Source organism: Homarus americanus, unplaced genomic scaffold (assembly GCF_018991925.1).
Source record: "Homarus americanus isolate GMGI-L3 unplaced genomic scaffold, GMGI_Hamer_2.0 scaffold51476, whole genome shotgun sequence".
Lineage (NCBI taxonomy): Eukaryota > Metazoa > Arthropoda > Malacostraca > Decapoda > Nephropidae > Homarus > Homarus americanus.
The window spans coordinates 740,046-761,039 of record NW_024736148.1 but is presented as its reverse complement, the minus strand read 5'-3'; the positions used below and the strand labels follow the sequence as shown (position 1 = coordinate 761,039).

Below are 20,994 nucleotides of genomic sequence, written 5' to 3'. Positions count from 1 at the left end.
TGTTAGACTCTGTAGTCCCATTATATAAAGGATTCGGAAAATAACATCAAGTTCCGCACGTCTAAAAAATATTAAATGGCTCAAATGTTGGCTTAATTATTGTTTAGTTTTATGCCTTCAGGAAATTACTTTTAGTGAAAGCTAGTTTGCTTCAGTAAGAGATGAAACTAAAACAAATGAGGATCGGTAAGTCGAACTCAAGCTATTCTTTATTAGATTCATACTCCCTATTTTACTACTTTCTTATATAGTCTTTTACTTATGATACGATATTCTCCCGACCAATAGGCGTTCTCCACTTGTATCAGCTACTGAGCAATATCTGCGGCAGTCGTCCGTCTGTGAGGAGTGAGAGAAGGATCCGCGGCCAGTGAGAGGAGTCGCTATTGACGGAGCTATGAAGATCTTGATACTTGCTGCCCTTTTAGGGGTTTCCTTTGTCGAAGCAAAGGTCATGTTTGAGGAGACCTTCTCTTCTGCAGGTAAATAGGCGTGTAACTTCGTATTTCATTCAGAAATTTGTTAAATACTGGGCGGGTTCCGGTAGGTAAGAGGACAGCCCGGTTGGGTGACCGGCGGTTTCACAGTTCATACTGTCAAATATTATTACATTTATCTTGAACTATACTACATGCTTAACATAGGGTGTTTTTTTACCTTGGTGTTCGCAGTCAAACTTAATTATTGGTGTACAGTAAAAAGGGCGTGTTCTGTACGGTATAGGCTTATTGTGGGTGTACCGGACTGGAAGTGAACGTTAATAAATGCCCTTTTACTGTTCTTTGTTGTGATTGAAGGGCACTAATGACCTGGTATATGTAGTTTAGGCTTTGTATGTACTTGGTGAAATACTAATGCATATGGGATAATTTCCTGTATATTCTACAGTAATTGCTACTATTCATACAGGTTAACCTTGCTACTTTGCAAGTACAGTATGTACATCACTTTATGGCGGTTGAGTGAATAAAGCGCTTGCCTCCTGTTCCAGGGGTCGGTGGTAAGATTCCTGGGCGCCCATAGTTCACCCAGCTGTAAATGGGTACCTGAGTTTACAATTTGGGGAAGTGTAAGGCAGTAAGGTGCAGTACCGGCCATGCTTCCTCTGTGTGTAACGGAGTCTGAAAATTTTATCATTGCAATCAATAGTTTAGACAATTCCAAGACTCTTGGTTTCATGTTGACAAGATATCCGTTGCAGCCTAATTTGTTTTGATGGGTCTTTCCTTATACATTCATCGCCGAGTTTGGTTATATTCATTTATTGGGCTAATGCTTAGTTTGGTAGATAATTAGGCCCCTAGGCTCATACTAGCAGCATTACTTTCTTTCGTAGCAATAAATCGGTAAGGTGGCACGATCAATGCTTGGTGTATTTATGAACTGCTCTGTCCGGGCGGATTTCTCACGTCCACACACTTACACCATATCATAGTAAGTTCTTACTTAATATGCTGGGTGTAGAGCCCCACAGCAAGGAAGTTAGGCAAGGTTAAGTTGGTTTATTGGTTATGTTGGTGCGAACTTCTGTCAATGCATCGGCCGCTTTTGTTTGTCAGTTAGGTTTAATTTAGAAATAACCACCTTATAAACACGTTTGCCCAAGCTACATGTCCAATGTAAAATGGTGAAATTGCGAGGTTTTAAATTTTCTTTAAAAAAATCGGTGATGGGTTATGTCTTTAAGTGTTGTACGCGTCAACGAAAAAAAGTGACACCGTCAGCGTAAGCAGCCGAGAAATTTGATGCCGTCAGTGTCAGCGTAAACGTTTTCATAAATTGACGCCGTTAGCGTCAACGAGTTTTCAGTGACGTACAAATGCAGCCCTGAAGCGCGTTTTCTCCTGTGTGAGTGACATGCAAAATCAAAAAAAATATTCATTCATTTTTTATCATTTATTCTGATTTATATTAAGATTTTAATTCTTCTTTTGTTCCCCGAAAGAAAACTAGCATCTCAAAATGCTTGTCGCTCATTCTGCTGCACTTGGGCCTCAAGACGTCCTTGCCCATGGAGAACATGCGCTCCATGGCAGCACTAGAGGGGATGGGGGTGTTGTATTTGATGAACTCCCTCGTGACCTTGTTGGGGAAGGTGTCCTTGTCGAAGGTTTCTCCCCCAGGAAACTCTTGAAAAGGTCAGTCTTTTTCATTCCTGCGGGGGGTCTCGTACACGGCCTGGAACAATTCGTCCTCCACGTCATGGTCTTTATCGTCTCCCTCACTGCTGCTGCTCTCGGTCTCGTGCATGGACTTCTCCAACCTGGACAGCTGGTTGGTGGCCTTTTTCCTGACTTGAAAATTCAAATCTGTAGAAAACTGCACGGGCAGCGGGCGCAGCAAAATTTTTCCCCCGGTCGTCTTTATAACAAGATAATTGAAAATCGAACTTGGAAAAATACAAATAAAGTTGACGAACAAATTGACGCTCTGCTTGGGTGAAAAGTTGACTGCTTCACCTGTAGTCACTTGCCAAAAAAAAATTGATGGCATCAACGTTAACAAAAAGTAACCGCTTCCATTGAAGCGTTAAATTAACGCCGTCAACATACAACACTGGTCTTTAATAATTACAACTATTGATTGCAAAGAAATAATTGGAGTTTTTTGCAAGGAATATCTTGCTGGATAATGCTCTTAACAGTTTATTTAGCCAGTAACTCTTAAGAAATTTTTTTGAAGCAAACGTATCTTGCTTCTAGAATATCAAAAGTGGAGGAATTGCAACTTGAGAGCAAGTTTTTGTATGGTAAACGAGTACGTGAGGATGCCATGTTTGTGCTTGACAAACTTCACGGCAACATTTCCATACATTATGTAATCTAACTTAAATCGACTTAAAATATACTTCCATCCTCGGACGTGTAGGTTTTACTGGGTGATCTTGATATATAAAAATCCTGTTTTGTTATCACTAGGAGGTAGGACAACAAAGGTTTGTTAAAGTTGGAAATTACAGATTGTGTGCAACACTGATGCTGCAAGTTTTCTACCGCTTGAATAAATAACTACTTGTACAGGTGTCCCTGTATTTATGGTAGGGTTGTTCTGTTTTGGGAAATGCATAATAATTACGATACTTGTTGCCTTGTGTGTGGACACTGTTTTGAAGCAGAGGGAATATATAGAATTAAAAACAAAACTAAACTTCAGTAACTTAATCTTGTCATTGTACAGTACTGTACTTGTTTACTGTGTAATTTTTCTCCAAACACTGGCATATGATAGAAACTAGTAACCTGACATTGGTACTGGTGTTAACCATTATAGGGCGGAGTTAGGGACTTAAAAAAAAAACCTCGTAAGGTTATCAATTGTATATACTGTATTAATAACTTGTAGGGGAAAATGGTTTCAGTTTCCATGAACCTGAGGAGCCAGAGTTACCACTCGGCGTGTTAATTTTTCTACTCGTAATTTCAGATGGCTTTTTTTTCTCATTAAATGCAGTGTGCAAAAAAAATAGTAAAAGACGTAAAGGAAATAAGTTTCATACATGTGCGGGAGTTATCAGACAGGTTATTTGTCAGCACGAGTTTGAGTTTGGATATGCTCAAAGTTGACCAACAATGTTTAGTTATGAAGTATCTTCATCCATATGTAGCGTAACTAAGTTAATGATTTACTTCAGAATGTTAACAAAATATTTCTTTACTTACAGATTGGGATTCTCGCTGGGTTCAGTCTGAACACAAGGGAAAGGAGTTTGGTCCTTTTAAATTGACTCCAGGAAAATTCTATGGTGATCCTGAGAAAGATAAAGGAATTCAAACTGGCCAGGTAAAGATACATCTGTTTAGTTGGCATGTTCCCCAATTTCAATTGGAACCTAATTTTTTTGTTAGTGATAATTTATTTGGGTGGCATTAAATGTTTATGAAAAATTTCCCTTGTTTACATGTACCAATTGATTTCAGGATGCACGTTTCTATGGTCTCTCAAGCAAGTTTGAACCATTTGGCAATAAAGAAACCCCGCTAGTTATCCAGTTCACCGTCAAGCACGAGCAGAATATCGACTGTGGTGGTGGATACCTGAAGGTGTTCGACTGTTCACTTGACCAAAAGGACATGCATGGAGAGTCCCCATATCTGATTATGTTTGGTAAGTTTGAAGTTGTTAAACCGGAAAAGGACTTTTATTAATTAAATTGCAGAGGAATACTTTAAATTTATAGAATCTCTTTTTTTTATCAAAGTGAATTGAGGAAATTAGCAAGGTTGGTTGATGGTAAAACACAGGTTAGGCTTGATAAAGGAAAATTTTTCTGCCTAGTGATAAAAGGCATCATGCAGTAAACAAAACTTGTAATTGGATATTTTTTCATTTTTGGTTGGAAATGGGGATGTACTAACATGTTACCCACAACTTGAGAAAAAATGGAATGGTAATTTTCATCACTACTGTGTACATGTACCCAAATTGGGAGTACCCAACAGAACTCAAATTTTGGGAGTACAGTACTTATTGCTTTTAACAGCAGGGTGACACAACCCTAGTTTTTGCCCCTGATGCCTCCTGATTTTATTTGGCAAGTGACGTGTAATGGAATCTTTTCACCGGCTTTTAACGTGGCAGTGCCTCTTAAATTATTGTAAATTTAAATTGCTAGGCTCGATGCATGGTTTTTATGGGCTATACTTAAAAGTATTGTAATATTTAGTCCTAATTTTCTTAATTTGTCCAATTGTACCCTGCAGATAAGACTTCAAAGGTAACTGAAAAATTGTCCAGACTACTACAGTTTTCATATTTGAATATGCTATGGCATCAAGTAATACTGCAAAATATTATCTCTAAGGGACATTTGAGAGAAGCTTTTTAGCCTTTGTTCACTCGCAGAACTGGCATTAACAATAATGGCCTACATTGTCTTTTCAGGGTATAGGAGTGCTTTGGCAGATTGCTTTGAATTTGGAATCTCCCTTGTCTTTGTGCATTGCTTACATTTTCACAATTGTATTTTGGCTACCATGGCATTGAAATTTAATTTTGATATTGTGGATGTCGTGGGTATTTAAGTGCAGTAGTTCCAGCATACAGGGTATTGGTCAAATCTCCCTGGGTTTCAGTGTGTGCCAATATTAGTGGTTTAACTGTTACTGTAGGTTCTTCAAATGTGCCGAGTTACCCATTCCAGGATTAACTTCAATTACCATGAATTGTGTAAAAAAAAATATTAATACCTCACCCACCCCTTGTAATTTAGAACTGTCAACAATCCTAGGTCTGCATTTCAAACGTGTAAAGAGCCACATGTCCATTAGTCAGGTCTTTGTTCATTGCTATAGGTAGTCATTGGTTTAAAATTGTTCGTGTTCTGCTGAAACAATGAAAATTTTTTTACAATCCTGTTAAACTCTAGTGAACTAGTCATGCTTTTGTCCTTCCTGTGCAGGAGTTCTCACAATATCTCCATGGTGGATTTTTAACTATTTGCATATGGATAATCACAACTAGGTCAACATTGTCCAGTGCTGTGCCCCTTTAGAATTTGTAGCACAAAAGAGAATTAAAAATTCATTTACAGGACATTTAATTTTGCTAATTTGATCATAAACACAGTGCAGTAGTTCCGAAGTGGGAATATTGAATGTCAAACAGCTTCAATGTTGAAAATATGTATGAATTAAACCTTGACTAAAGCAAGTTTAAGAACTTTGCTCTCACAATTCAGTTGCTGAATAATTAAGTTTTCTTTAAATTATGAAGGGTTAGTTCAGTTTCATTCATTTTGTTCATAATTTTTTGTAAAGATTTGTTTTAATCGTGTATATGCTTCTTAATATATCACTGATATTAAAGTTTGTTCCCTCAGATTTATCATTGATTTTTTAATTCTTTTCTTATAGGTCCAGACATATGTGGTCCAGGAACAAAGAAGGTTCATGTCATCTTTAACTACAAAGGAAAGAACCACCTAATTAAAAAGGAAGTCCGATGCAAAGATGATGTATTCTCTCACCTTTACACTCTGATTGTTAACCCAGATAACACTTATGAGGTCTTGATTGATAATGAAAAAGTACAGTCAGGTGAACTGGAGGAAGACTGGGATATGCTTCCACCCAAGAAGATTAAGGATCCCGAAGCAAAGAAGCCTGACGATTGGGATGACCGTCCCACTATTGCCGATCCTGAAGACACAAAGCCCGAAGATTGGGACCAACCAGAACACATTCCTGACCCAGACGCTACAAAGCCTGAGGACTGGGATGATGAGATGGATGGCGAGTGGGAACCACCCATGATTGATAACCCTGACTACAAAGGTGAATGGAAGCCCAAGCAAATTGATAACCCTGACTACAAGGGGCCATGGGTCCACCCTGAAATTGACAATCCAGAATATACTCCTGACCCAGAGCTTTACAAATATGATGAGATTTGTGCTGTTGGCCTTGACCTCTGGCAAGTTAAGTCTGGTACCATCTTTGATAACTTCCTCATCACTAATGACATTGAAGAGGCAAAGAGAATTGGCGAAGAAACTTGGGGAGCTACTAAAGATGGTGCCAAAAAGATGAAGGATGAACAGGATGAAGAAGAACGAAAGAAAGCAGAGGAAGAAGCAAAGGCAGCAGAAGCAGAAAAAGATGATGATGAAGACGACGAAGATATTGACGACGAGGATGAAGATGACCTAGAAAACGAAATTGATCACGATGAACTGTAAAATTAAATTCATTAAATCGGTTAAAATTAAAATTAGCATAATTCGTACTTGGAACATCAAAAGTACAGATTGAAACCCATGATCATGCGTTCCTGTTAGGATCACAGGTTTCGGTCGAATCCAGTCAAGGGACCTTCAAAAATTCAGCAGCACAACTATAACATTCCAGTAGCTGCTACTTATTGAAGGTTCAGTGACGAAGTAACACTACCCCCTAATGGGTAAAGTTTGCATGCTTCATAATCATCTGAATCATTATCATCGCCATAGTGTATGCAGCACAACCCTGTATGTTTGTACGAGCCAGAGATGTGTTAGTGCTGTTATCCTAAAACTTGATTTTCTTCTATGGGCAGCACAAGGTATAATTGTTTGAATGAGTGATTTCCAATAAACACAATCCGAAATTGACTAGTTTCTATCCTTCATGAATCATGGAAAAGAATACTATTACTACAGTTGACCCTAAAAGTGTACATAAATGCAAACTAGGTGCAGTATAGTTAACCCAAGTGTAGGTTAATGATTGAAATCAAAAGCAATATAGGTGTCCTGTATATACACAAGCAATGAATTGACTAGTTCCCAGTGAATATTAGATATTTCATTAGTTCATGGCTAAACTTCTAGAAAAGGTGAGGGATATAAGCAAATGCACTGATCATGCTAGAACAGAAGGTTGTCCAATCAAATTTATAAACCAATCTATTAGAGCATGGAGTAATTTCTTGAAAGCATATGTTGCTGCAAAAACCTTGCTAGGCTACAATTATGCGGAAAGGTTAACATTACTAATGGTATTTGGTGGCAAGTGCAGTACCGCATTGTGCCTTAACTTTTTTATTCTTGTACTGGTTTATACAGCGTATCAAGTTACGGTCACGTCACAACCTTATTTTGTCCTATTATAAAAGTAATGTATTGGGAAAATTTCCCTCTGTTGAAGCAATTCTACAATCCCAAGAATAGCAGTAAAAAAAAAGTATTCATTCCACAGTGGCTGTGTGAGGAAAGGAGGACGTACTATAACACGTTATTCTAGTGACCAACATCCACAGAGAAACCGTGGGCACCGCCGTCAAGATGTGTTAAGAGCTGGCTGTGCACAGGATGCCAAAACCATCCAACATTGACGTTAAAGTACCTGTAAAAGACAGAAGTAATATTGTGGCAAAGGGAAGAAAGATTATCAACTACAGGTGGAGAGTTAATATGACCAAATACCTTTGATTCCACCCAATCTAAAGCCCCGTCCACACGATCGAGCAGTGCCCGGCGGCCTGTGTTGTACACACGGGAGTGGTTGGCGCTTGGCGGCAGTCATAGTCGGGCGCCTGTAGCTCGTAGGTGGTCGGCAGTGGCGGGTACTGTATGATCACCATGGTGTGTCGCAGGAATAATCGCCGGACAGTTAAAGTGAAGAGTATAGCGTTGTGTACTATAATAATTGCTGTTATGTGCAAAAATAAGAACCAAATGCAGAAAAGGGAATGGTGCTAACAGTGGTTAGGTCGAAGAAAAGTATTGGGAAGTCATGCCTCGATTTTACGTGAACTGCAAGATGGGCATGAGCAGGACTTCACCAATTACATGAGAATGGACCCCAACATCTTTTACAAACTTCTAGCGAAAGTGGAACCATATATGAAAAAAAACAGGATACCAATATGAGGTAGAGTATATCTGCAGAGGCTCGTCTAGAGGCAACGCTCGTATATCTTTCAACTGGGTGCACCTACACGTCACTTCAGTATAGAACGAGGATATCAAAACGAAGTTTGTCTTGCATAATACCTGTAACTTGTCAAGCCATGTGTGAAGTACTCAAGGAAGATTACTTGCAGGTAAGATTTGTAGTACATAAAAATTCATTGAATAATGTTAGAATTATGATTTGCATAGAGAGGAAGCTATGGGACTAGAGTGAGGAGAGCGGCAGGAACAAAGAACACACACGAATGTCCTCATTGCATAATACAGTACATAAACAATCTCCCGTTTATTGTCACTCCAATAATGTACATTGCATAAGCTTATTTGGTTATACACTGGACATCTGGACCGAGCGGGGAACATATACGTATCTCATTTGCAGTACTTAACTCAGGTTTTACAAAGTGCTAGCATACGTTCTGTCAGTATCTCTGTTCACACCTCACCGACTTGAGGACCCCGACCCCCGAGGTCAGCGGTGGCGTAGTCATCAGCTGTTTTTGACATTCACGTGAGGTTCCAATAATAACACGTGTCTTGTATTGCAGGCTTGTGTAATGTTGAATATTAATGACAATATTATAGGAATGTCGGTTTTCCGGTCTTATCGTTTGTCTGGCAGAGTCGTCGCTCCATATCCGGCAGCAAACCACCAGGCAGGCGGACCATGATTTCGCTCAACGATGGGCACGGGCAATCCGCTGGTTTACCCCCCAATTTTGCCCGATAACGGGCATTTAGCGCATGCCCGCCGGGCACTGCTCGATCGTGTGGACGGGCCTTAACAAACAGTTGGACAGAAGAAGAGCCACCCTCATAACCAATATCTTGCATAACCTTTTGCAAGTCATAGCCAACATCCTACATAGCACAGTGATGGTTAGTATCCTCTGTAACACAGGGAGGTACTACCGCCTGGGAAGATATTGGAAGCATAATGTGTTGTCTAATGGTAGACCCTGCTGCCATTTGGCATCACAAAAATTGTTACCAAGTCCCAGGTTGCTGATCTGACTTTCTGCCTCATTTTCACAATTGCAGGGTCTCAATTGTACTGCGCACATCATTGTCATTCCTAAAAACCCATTTTAATTCATATTACGCTACATAACATTCAAATCCACCGCGCTTGTAGAATCTCAGGAGAGACGTGTATTTCCCATCTGTTTTACCCTCAGGATCACTCCCAGTAAGTCTCGCCTTCGAACACAATTGTCACTACGTTTATTGCACTCTCTACTGGCAAACGCAACCTTGAATTAGTCTGTGTAAATCAACTTTAGTAATTCGCCAGATCTTTGTCAAGTGAGGGTCATCCTTGAATGAGTAGCACTTATATTGTTTGTAATTTCTGTCATTGCGTGAGTAGCGATCGCTGGCAACTCAGGGATATATAAACCAGTGCGAGGCGGGAGGAATAAACCTCCCATATCATCTTTCACCTTCGTTCCCAGGTATGTTCTGTGTTTATCATGCATTCAGTTTGATTCAGTCTATTGTAGTGAATATCAGTGTTCATGCTTTAACAGTGGAATTGTCATTCAACCAGTGTACGAAGTAATATAACGTAAATATCTGACGTGGTGAGACTGAAGATTTGTTTGTGACCCACCATGCTTCCCCAAAAAACCTCCCAAATCATCTTTCACCTTCGTTCCCAGATCGAGGGTGGGCTTAATTGAAACCCACCGGTCGCTCGGAGCTGGTGGATACCCAGCAGTGGTAAAAAAAGGAGTGATGGTGCTGATTCGGCATGATTTATCAGCTCCACTTTACCTCGTGGGCCGAGGACCCCAGACCCACCTCGGGTCGGAGTTTAACCGACCACAACAGTAGTTGTTAAGAGGCGCCAGTGCTATACCCTGGGGCAGGCCTTGGAGTTATGGTCCACAGTGTAGTTGTATGTGTTTGTTAATAATTACCCCATGTTGGGTGGTGGACCCATGTCGGTGTTTGTATCAGTATTAGTGTATTGTGAGTAAGGACCCCTAGGTCTCTTTCACATTTGAAAGGACTAAGACAGGTTGTGGTTTCACCTTTCTTAACCCTTATCGATCTGGTCAATGAAAACCTAACCCAATGCCTAGTCCACTCTGCACGCTACTTAACGAGTTACGTGCTGTCCAGGGGGGTCTGGTGGCAGCGACCCTTAGAAATTAAGATTAGATTTAAGTATTCCCCCTTAGGATTAGTGACCCCAGTCTGGCAGTATACAATTGTTTCTCTTACTTTGACAACGCAACTTAAATAAACTGTTTCAATTCAATATCTATGTTTCTCACTATTGATCTCTTTTTCATTATTTTTTCATTTATGGTTATTATTAGTATTATTACTGTATTAATATTATATTTTATTTTTTTAACTTGCATTTTATTATTATTATTATTATTATTATTATTATTATTATTATTTATCTTCGTCCCCAGGCCCTGATGTGGGTCATTGACCTGTGCTCGAGTGGGCTAATCCCCTTAAAAAAAGATTATCGTTCCTTTTACCCTTGTCTGTTATCCATTAATTTTTGTCTGCCTTTTTATTTCATTTACACACCCAGGACTTTCACTCACTACACCTTACAATTCACTTATAAGTTATAACTGATCAGTGAGTAATCAGACTCACTCATCGCCACACATTATCACCCCTCATCCCAACTCGACAGTTTTATTCATTCACTCTCCACTTTGACTTATCCTTAACCAAAGGAACTGACACCACAAATATAGGAGAAAAAGAGTCACAACCCTTAGTAACCTAATTTTAACAGGACTATTTAACCTTTAAACTGCCATCTCCACGTTTTATAATTTTACTTTGGCTACGGCCAGACGATTTTATTCAGGTTTGGGAAACCTCAAGCAGCCAAAGGGTTATATGTGGCTATGTCAATATTTACTTTTTCTGTGACTTTTCCAAATAACAATTTCAAACACTTCTTTCCCAACACACTCACCATTCCCTACACCTTTCATTCATCATTCCATACTCTACCCAGCACACTCCTCACTTTCACTCACTATTTTCCACGTTTTCACTCGCCACTCACTACACATCCAAAATGGAGATAAATAGATAAGAGGTCTCATTTTAAGATCCTGTACGGCAGAAGCTTGAATGTAACATAACATAACAAACACTGGCAGTAACTAAACTCCATTGGAACAACAATCCAAACAATGAAATGCTGTATAGCAGGAAAAAGTATTTCCAAGGAAATTATCAGCGTGGGTCACAGGAGACAGAGCGGCGACACTAGTAGCTGTTGTTAAGTTAACTTTAGTTGAATTTTATTTTAGATTTTCGATTCATAGTAGTAATTATTGGTTCATTGGTAATGTTCGTGGTTATGGTTATAAAATTACAGAAGTTTTGGGTGGTGCTCTCACGTCCAATTTACTTGACCGTCTTGTTCTGACATCTGGTGGATTTAAAAAAAAAAAAAATATTCTTGGTTGTGGGAAGCTTCAACTTTAATGTAAGGTTTTGATTAAAATAATATTACTTTTCACGATAGTATATGTATTAATAAATAATTTGAGATGATTTAAAGTTCAAATGAAGATAAAATATGAGCTGGGGCGATGATTCTTCAGGTGATCCAATATGAGTTCATATTATTTTCTTTGGAAGACAAATAAAAAAGTTTGTTGATCCTAAATCACTTTATGTAAAACTCCTAGTTCTCCAAGTGGAGATGGCTTAATAAGAGTCAAAATGTTGGCAGAAGAAAGATATTAATTTTTTGCTAACTTTTTCATTCTTACATAGGATGGTTAATTTTGCCTATTTCTCCCAAAGTTGAGGTTTGATAAGGCGATCCCTGAGAAGCAAAGGTGATTAAGGTCACTATTCATATAATTATATTATTTATAATCATTATTATAAATATATATTTAGCAACTGGCCTGGACTTGGCAGATATTGGTCGTTAATTTCCCCAAGAATTACTGTACTAATATCTGTCAAGTTCAGCTGAATTATTGTACACTTTCTTGCGTGTGGATAAGTATACTCATATTAATATAATTATCATAAATTATTAGCTAAATTAGATTTAATTACTGAGAACTATGACTACGTTTGTTAAGGGGCTGGTGTTGGGTTCATATTTCTCGAGGGTTGAGAGGAGTTGGTGGCGGTACTTACGGTGACGGGAGCAATGAATTAACAGTGACAGAAGTTATTGACAGTATTATGTGAAGGTGACAGTGCCATGAGTAGCTGGCAGTGACAGGTGGAGGTGACAGTAACACAAGATGACAGTGATAGGAGAAAATAACAGCTCACAAACGCCTCTGACTGACAGAAAGAGCTGGCATTGACAGGTGAAGGTGACAGTGACAAGTGAAGGTGAAAATGACAAAATGAGTCGGTAAGTCATGTCAGGACCACTGGGTGAAGCTGGCGTCTTTGCTGTCAGCTGCATCACATCTTAGTGTATACAAGTAAGTTACAGCTAATTACTGGGTAATTATATAGGACCAACCCGTGAGCGAAATTGATTGAAAACAATTATAAAAACGCCGGATTTTCACTGTTATATTATAGTGGACACTGTTGTAGAATGTGAAAATATGTTTAAAAATGGATGTTTTAAAAATAAACGTTATTAACATTTGTGGGTATGAAAAACAGACCTAACCAAACAAACCTACCTAACCGTACCTTAGTTCCTTACCAGGGGGCTCTGCCTCCCGGACCCCCTGGTATATTAAACAGAAAGAACTTACTATGATATGGTCAAATTTGAGGCATTTTCTGGACCTGAGATGATATGGCAGCATCGGCGCTATGTAGCCTGGGTGGCGGAGTGAGTTACTGTGTTGCCGGGTTCCACAATAAATGATTATCATATCAGAACTCACTGTTCAAAATAATGTAAGAAAATAAACAGTCTATGTAAGGAACAATGCCGTGATCTTGATCTTTAAACAATTGAAGGGTTTCGTTGTCTTTACCCCTAAATTCACAAATTACGTCCATGTAAGATCGACGACAACCTTCACACGTCATGTTGAAAAACAAACTGCCCCGGGCGCGGGAAAAGCCCATCAGCAGAGCACGACCCCATTACCGCCCGCTAGATTAACTAGTGCTCGCCTAGGCGCCTAATTATCTATAAAACGGAACAATTTCCACAATAAATGATTTATCGTATCAGAACTCACTGATGAAAATATTGTAAGAAAATAAACAGTAATAAAAATAACTCGCTCGCTGGTTAATCCTATATATTAACCATCTAGTTTTTCATGATGTTAAGTTAGGTTAGCTTAGGTTAGATTAGATTTGGTGTGATTAGGTTAGGTTAGATTGTTGTAGATTAAATTAGCTAAGGTTATGTTTGGTTAGATTAGTTTGTTTAGGTTAGATTGGGTTATATTAAGTCTGGTAGTAGGCAGCTATCTTATAGGGAGGCACTACTGCCTGTAGTTTCCACATTCAAGTGTGTAAGATTGTACCATCGTACGATATGTTTTCCCATGTTGAGATGGGGGCTTGTCTTTGGCAGCGCCCGGTTGCCAGTCTCCAGCTGACGCTGTTAGAATAAAGTCTATAAAGAACGTGGTCTATGACTCCAACCTCTCACAAAGTGCATCACTTTTACCCTTGTAAATACAGGTGCTCTTTAATTTACAAGCATTCAGTGATATGAACATCGTCACTGAGCCGGAGGGTTACCTGCTAGAGTGGGTGTTTAATGTGGATGAGACTAGATTGTATTGGAAGATTATGTCAGGTAGAACATACATTGCCAAAGAGAAGAAAAGTATGTCATATTTTAAGGCTTTAACGTAAGGTGTAACTGTACTGTACATAATTTATTTGTTTATTTTTTTACAATATGTTAGGTTTCTACAAAAGTGAAGGTCGACTTATAAACATGTCTCAGGAAAGTAACTTTTTGGTAAGCACAGTACACGTACAGTATTCATGATCATACTGTACTACCGTCAGTTTCCTGGACCAATACATTTCATCATGATTGCATTATTCAGTTCGGTGATCATTGACATGCCTACATTGTCTGATACAGCATCTCTGCAACTACTGTACTCCAGAGCTTGTAACCACCTTTCCATCCTTCCATGCCTTCTTCAACCATTCTCTTTCAATCCTTGGGCATGATCCCTGTACTACTACTGTACTGGGCTGACCATCTCCTTGTACAGTAACATTAAGGAAAATTTTTTCATATTTGATAAATTTGGGGTAAAAATACATTGTAGGAATTAATAAATATTAAAGAATTTTATTTATCCCCATAACAGTAACAGTACTTATCACTCCATGGATTAAAAAAAAAAAAAAAAATTGCTAGTTTGTATTATTACAGTATTGGATATGAGAACAATAAAAAAGTTAAATGCATTTGCCATACAGTAAGTTCCTGCAACATAATGGTAAAATCTATTGGCTAACTGTGAACCATTTGCATTTGTGAATACAGTAACTTTAATACCTGTAATCGAAACTGTTAGTGTTTAATTTTAGAGCACCTTTAGCAGAAGAAATAACCTTGTACAGTAATCCCTCCATAATCCTAATGGAATACAGTATACACTAATAATTTTACAAGTGTAACTTGGCCAGGCAAACTAGCAAACATATCACATAATTTAATTGATATTTAATTGTAATAATCATTCTGGAGTTTAATATAATCTTATATATACAGTACTGTATAATTAAGGTGCAAAGTATTAATCAGTGCATAAAAATTGGCACAAAGCTTTGAAATCTCAACACTGTTAGAAGGCATAGAGGCAATATTTAGTGCATCAGCAATTGGTGAAGATGGCAACATGCTCAAAGCATAATGTTACAGTTTGCAGTGTTTTCATAAATGCAAAAAGAAAAGTAAGTTGTCACAAAATTTAAATTGATTAAAATATATTATTACCTTCTAAAATTTATCAAATGCTGATCTTACTAAAATTGGATAACAAAAATACTGTTTTTATGAAAAAATATTTAATAAAGGATACTTTCCTTTCATTGAATTAAAATTTGGCTTAACAGTATTGAAATTATTTGCTGAATGCTGACTGTTAAACTATTATCAGAAAAATAAAGCTTCCTCTTCACTCTTAAGTAAAAAAATTAGAACTACACAGTAAGCTCATTACTAATAGTTTATAATGCTGTACACGTATATGCCTCTAAATAGGAAGGATACAGTTTTGCCATTAATATGGAAGTACAGGATATTTATGTAATAATATCTGACTAACAATAATGAGCATCAATTTCTCTTACTTTTCTAAATGGGTGCCACGATATACCTGTACTGTACTGTACTGTATACTGTAATAATAAATGAACTGCACAGGCTGATATTCTCTATCAGAAATCCCCCGAACTGAAAGATCCTGACCGTACTTTTAATGTTGCTAGATCTCACGATGAGCCCAACCCAAACCCCTAGTACAGTATATTGAATCCACAACTTTAACAAAGACTAAAATGAAAAGCATGACAGCTGCACTCATTTTGCATTAGCACAGATAAATGGACCTTGCATCTGTAAAGTAGCTGGCTCGGCCAATCAACTGACCAGGCTGTCACTGTCTTCCAGTGTCTCAACCTGTACCAGCAAACTTCTTTGTTCATGCTTCTCACAGCTAAGTTTATAACTGCAGTTTAAAAATATAATTGTGTTTATTATAAAAGCATCTAAAAATATATGAACACAATTTATGCGGTGAGAAGCATTGGTGTTGGCCGGTGAAAGACTCATAGTAAAAAATTATTCAGTGTTTTGTCTACTGTTCTACAAAAGGAGATAAAACCAAACACTACCAAAAGCAAAAGTGCTGTACAGTATTGAAGATAACCAAAGTTAAGTCAAGTTTACAGTACTGTACTGTACTGTACTGTTATATTCAAGAGGCAGAAAGCAGTGGTGCAAGAAGATTTCAGGCCTGTACCTGTATACACAAGCCTCTGATATAAAAAAAAAAAAAAATCTTAAAACCAAGATGTAATTGGCCTCAAGGTTTTCAGATAATGAATCATTGACCTGCACAGTACAGTAATATATTAAACAATATTACAAATTTAACATAAGGAATGTTGCCATACATGTACAGTACTGTCCAGTATTACAAAACAAAATTTTTAGTTGTTCAACACAAAGTACAGTATAATTTGGTTGGTGCACACGTATCATTTTTCATCAAAATCATGTCTTCTCTGTATTGTCAGTATTTTAAATGCTTTAGTCCTGTAATTTTACCTTATCCTCTTCACCTTGTTGCCATAATGGATTGTCAATAAATTCTATGTTATGTACTGTACTGTACTTGGCAAGTGTAGTTACTGTGTGTGGGTTCCTGAATGTACAGAACCTTAATATGTTTCAGTATTTGTTAAGCCTGGACTTAAAAATAACTGACATCTGGAGTCGCCTTAGAACAGTGGTCCCTCGGTTAACGAGCACAATCCGTTCCAGCAGGTTGCTCGTTAACCGAAACCATTGTTTCAATGGGTTTTTGGGTTATTGGTTCCAGCTCACTGAAAATTGCCTAAATTCAACAAAAAAGGTAGAAAAGTACACCTACTTTGAGGTGTGTATGTAGAAGGCTCCTGGATGATGATGATGGGAATTAGAATGGGGGTGGAGGAGAAGGAAGAAGAGAAGGCATTGGGGTGGAAGAGAAGTCACCCCATGGCGCCATTTCACCCATAAAATTTTAGCTCTCTTGGTGTAATTCAAGATTATTTTCTTTAAATCAACACTGCACTGCATTATATATTGTCAATATGTAAAATATATTTCAAAATGACCAATAATTTTCTTGGAAACAGAAAAAAAGTGTTTAGTTGGAGAGTCTCAAGCAAGATGTTACCTCCTCTGAAAACAGAGAGAGACTAACGCTTGTCTGGTGTGTTAACAGGCTGGATGGCACGCCAGAAACTAGTTTCTTTACCTTCAATTATGTTCAATAATTGTTAAAATGACTAAAAAAGTTAATATTAAACTTTTAAAATTATTGAATAGTATAAACTTCTTGATATTTACTAAAATAGTAAGGAAATTAAGCCCTAAAACCGATTACTGTATTGGTGGACTAATACTACAGCTGGTGGACCGCCAAATGCAAGCGAAAACATGTTGAAGTCGGCTTGTAAAAAACTCGTTAATCGAGGGATTGCTCGTTAACCGAAGTTAAGAATCTTATGGAAGGTAAATCGTTAACCAAAATCTCATTAACCGAGGCGCTCGTTAACCGAGGGACCACTGTATTTGCTGTCAGATTATTCCAAGAGTTCACAACTCATAATCCAAAGAAGTTGGCTCTGACAGTTTTCTGTACTGTACATGCACTGGTAGCTTCTTAACTTAAGGCTGTGACTTACTGTGGGGTGATCATCCACTTACTCCAGATACTGTACTGTACAGATATTTATATATACTGTACTTGAGTTATGAGGTATATAATAAATTTATTGAATTGCCTCTTCCCTTGTGAACTGTAGTAAAAATTTTATGTTCTGGCCAGAGGATGAGCTAAAGTGATATATAAACTGCTAACTACATATGGTAATTTTGCTGCTGAATTTTAAGGTTAATATACTGTACTTGGTCTAACACAGTACTGTACTACAATACTGTACACACTGCCATATGGCAAATTTCAACACTGTCTCTAGTGTATCGTTGCACCCCACCATGTTTGGCCGAGTCACCTACTAGCGCACACTTTCATAAAAATCTTACATCATTTGTAAAATAAGATTCTTAACAAAGTTTTATGTTTAGCCTTATAACACTTGTTACAACATCCATCATGTATTGTAATAATACAGGTATTGATATTGTCCAGGACATAAACTAGTTGCCACATGGAGAAAAAAAAGTTGGTACACTGAATGAACTATGAATAGAAAGGATGTGAGCTGTATGGATGTACAGTACTGTATACCGTACTGTACTTGTGACTGAGTCTCACATGCTACCCATTCAGTCTTACGACTGTACTAAGAAATGAAGGAAAAACCTGAAATACTATTTTCTTACCAAGTGTGTGGCCAGGCAGTTCCTGTTATTACACCCCGAGTTAATCATAGAAGCTGATGTTATAATCACTCATCCACCCCATTGGAACATTCTCCCTTAAATGGGGAGATTGGAAGCAAATTTTATCCTTTAAAAAACTAGGTCTTGGAGGCTTAAAAGACAGTTGTGTCTTAGCCAATTGATTACTCGCAGATCCTAGGCAGGAGAAGGGTGTCTAAACTGAGTTGTTATGGGCACAGTTAGAAAATAGAATATTCGGGTAAATTTTCCATTTCTAACTTGATAGCCTTTGCCAGGTGGTTCCGGTTAATAATAGCCAGCTATTAAGTGAGGGGGGAGTGGTACTATCATTACTCTGAGGACTAAGGACTCATTTGCCCTACAGAAATGTTCCTATCTGCATAAGAAGGGTATGGACTGAAACCATTAATTCTCCTGCACCGTAAAGTTCTTTGGTATTATCTTGAAACCTTAAGGGAAAAAATCAGCCAAAGGTATCCAGAGCTCTAGGACAATGAATGTGTTTAGTCTGAGCAGATTTTGATTAGTTCACATCCTAACCATCCAGTAGCTGTACTGTACTGTACATGCGCAGACTCATGGTAATAACTGAGCATGAGCCAATGTTTGTCAAGACTGGACTTAAAGAAGCTTTTATTAAAGATATTAACAACAGGGAGGAGTGGGTGATCATAAGTTCAATTCCTTGTAGACATTTAGGGGATTGTCTTAACCCCCATGGCAATCCAAGCATTAACAGGAGCAGCCTAGCAGAGGGCATCAAGCTTGTGCTCAATACTGAATAAAACTTTCTACGTACATTTATTGGTTAATACTGGAAGCAGATGTTGCATATCTGTTACATCATTAAAAATAAGAAAATCTTGAAATAAATTTATAATGACATTCTTTACATCTTCTCTCAGCTGTTTAAACTATACAAAGATAATAAAAGGGTACCTGTAGTTACTTCTAATTTAAATGAGTCAAAGAGGATGTTTTCCAGCAGCTTAAGTCTTATACTTTCCATTTGCTAAACATTAATAAGCTCACTATGGAGTGAATGGTCACCAAAGGTGAGACTAAGCATTTGTGTTTATTATTAAATGTATTTTAGCTTTCAACATATGGGGTATTCTAAAAAAATTACAGTACCCGGTACTTACAGTACTCTAAAAATTTGTCTTAGATGCTTTTGATGGGAGAATGTGCATACTTAAGAGACGGCATGAGAAATATGTAAAGTACTTATGTGTGTGTTACTTAAATTGTTAAGTAATGTAAATTAGGTAATTAGAATCGTCTTCTGATGTTCAGAAAGAAGAGAGAGTGCAGAAAAGCACGATACAAAAAGCAAGGGCACTTGGTACATTTTGACTTGTCCATTATACAGGATATAATGCTTCTAAAACAATGTAACATTGATACATTAAAGATGAAAGCTGCTGGAAGATACTGTACCTCAAAATTTTTTTCATGTACTGTACACATATTGTCATATGAACTGTTTTAAGCGTTAAATTCTCCAGTTTCTTGTCCTCATGTTAAGGGGTTATCTGGGGTTCAGAGTTGTTGTAATACAATACAGTACTTTTTTGGAACTTGTGTGTGTATGTACAGTACATTATACAAAGAAGACATTCACGGTGTATGTATGAACCTGAAAATCAGTGTCATGCTATCTCTAAACCCCAGACTAGTACTGTACATGTATTTAAGGGGCAGTTCAGAGATTCATTGTTAACATAACACTGATTTATAGGTTTATGAACACACAATAAATGTCTTACTTACACATACACTGTACACACATTCCAAAAACAGTATCTTGCCAACTTTGTCCTCTGGATATGACCACATAAGAGAAGGTAATGAGACTATATCATTTGTAGGGCTTTAGTGTACTTTATTTGACTTTATAGAAGTTGAACCTCTTATGTTGTGTTGTACATTAAACAATGGACAAATGCTTTAGCCCCGAATATAGGGGTGTTTACTCTGGCAAAGCTGAGGTAATTTTAGATTATGTAGGTAATTAAAAAATGCCCATAGGCCAATACGACCTGGCCTGAAATTTCTGGAGCTAAAACTTTGTACATTCGTGGAAAAGAATAATACCATATGTTCACCCATGTTTTGACCTTAATAAGACAACTTAATGAAAATATCTTATAAAAATAAGAATTGAAGGATTTGATATTCTTATTAAAATATTTGATATCCTTACTCTCCCTGGACATTGTCTGTAATCAAATGTTCCATTTTATAATCTTATCAATTTATATACAAAATATATTTACATCCCAGAGAGGGTGGTCTCCAGCTTGTCTAGGAAGATGTGAGCATGATGAGGTTGGAAGATAAGTGCAGGACGCATACGGACTGTCTGGGTCCCACAACCTCCTGCGTGAATACCTGCAAGAGGGCAAAAATTAAGGAGACGCTGAAATGATGTACAGTAATTCCTAAACCCTTCACTAACTTATTTCATGAAATATCTAGTACACTACAAGCCATAAATCACACAAGGTAGGTACAGTATTTAGGAAACTCAAGAGCAACACTACATTTAGTATTG

General features: G+C 37.7%; 3 protein-coding genes across 3 annotated transcripts in view; 2 read left to right on the top strand and 1 right to left on the bottom strand.

Annotated features, from left to right (window-relative positions):
- The first annotated feature begins 317 nt into the window (after positions 1–317).
- LOC121872010 (calreticulin-like) lies at positions 318–7,083 on the top strand. The gene is made up of 4 exons (XM_042374638.1): positions 318–482; positions 3,662–3,780; positions 3,918–4,104; positions 5,853–7,083. The coding sequence occupies exons 1-4, from the start codon at positions 398–400 to the stop codon at positions 6,674–6,676; spliced, it is 1,215 nt and encodes a 404-aa protein (XP_042230572.1). The 5' UTR covers positions 318–397; the 3' UTR covers positions 6,677–7,083.
- Positions 7,084–10,800: 3,717 nt separating this feature from the next.
- LOC121872005 (intraflagellar transport protein 80 homolog) overlaps positions 10,801–20,994 on the top strand; it is a 94,543-nt gene continuing 84,349 nt past the window's right edge. Inside the window, exon 1 of the mRNA XM_042374631.1 lies at positions 10,801–12,837. The gene's annotated coding sequence lies outside the window, so the exon portion shown is untranslated. The remainder of the gene's footprint in view (positions 12,838–20,994) is intronic.
- LOC121872008 (4-aminobutyrate aminotransferase, mitochondrial-like) overlaps positions 19,299–20,994 on the bottom strand; it is a 39,066-nt gene continuing 37,370 nt past the window's right edge. Inside the window, exon 11 of the mRNA XM_042374635.1 lies at positions 19,299–20,831. Within this exon, the coding sequence (XP_042230569.1) occupies positions 20,713–20,831 (119 nt within the window). The 3' untranslated portion in view covers positions 19,299–20,712. The remainder of the gene's footprint in view (positions 20,832–20,994) is intronic.

Bases quoted from the DNA above. Each gene is read 5' to 3' on its own strand.
- LOC121872010 (XM_042374638.1), top strand. From the start codon at position 398: ATGAAGATCTTGATACTTGCTGCCCTTTTAGGGGTTTCCTTTGTCGAA. The intron at 483-3,661 runs GTAAATAGGCGT...CTTTACTTACAG, and splicing joins GGAGACCTTCTCTTCTGCAG to ATTGGGATTCTCGCTGGGTT. The intron at 4,105-5,852 runs GTAAGTTTGAAG...CTTTTCTTATAG, and splicing joins CCCATATCTGATTATGTTTG to GTCCAGACATATGTGGTCCA.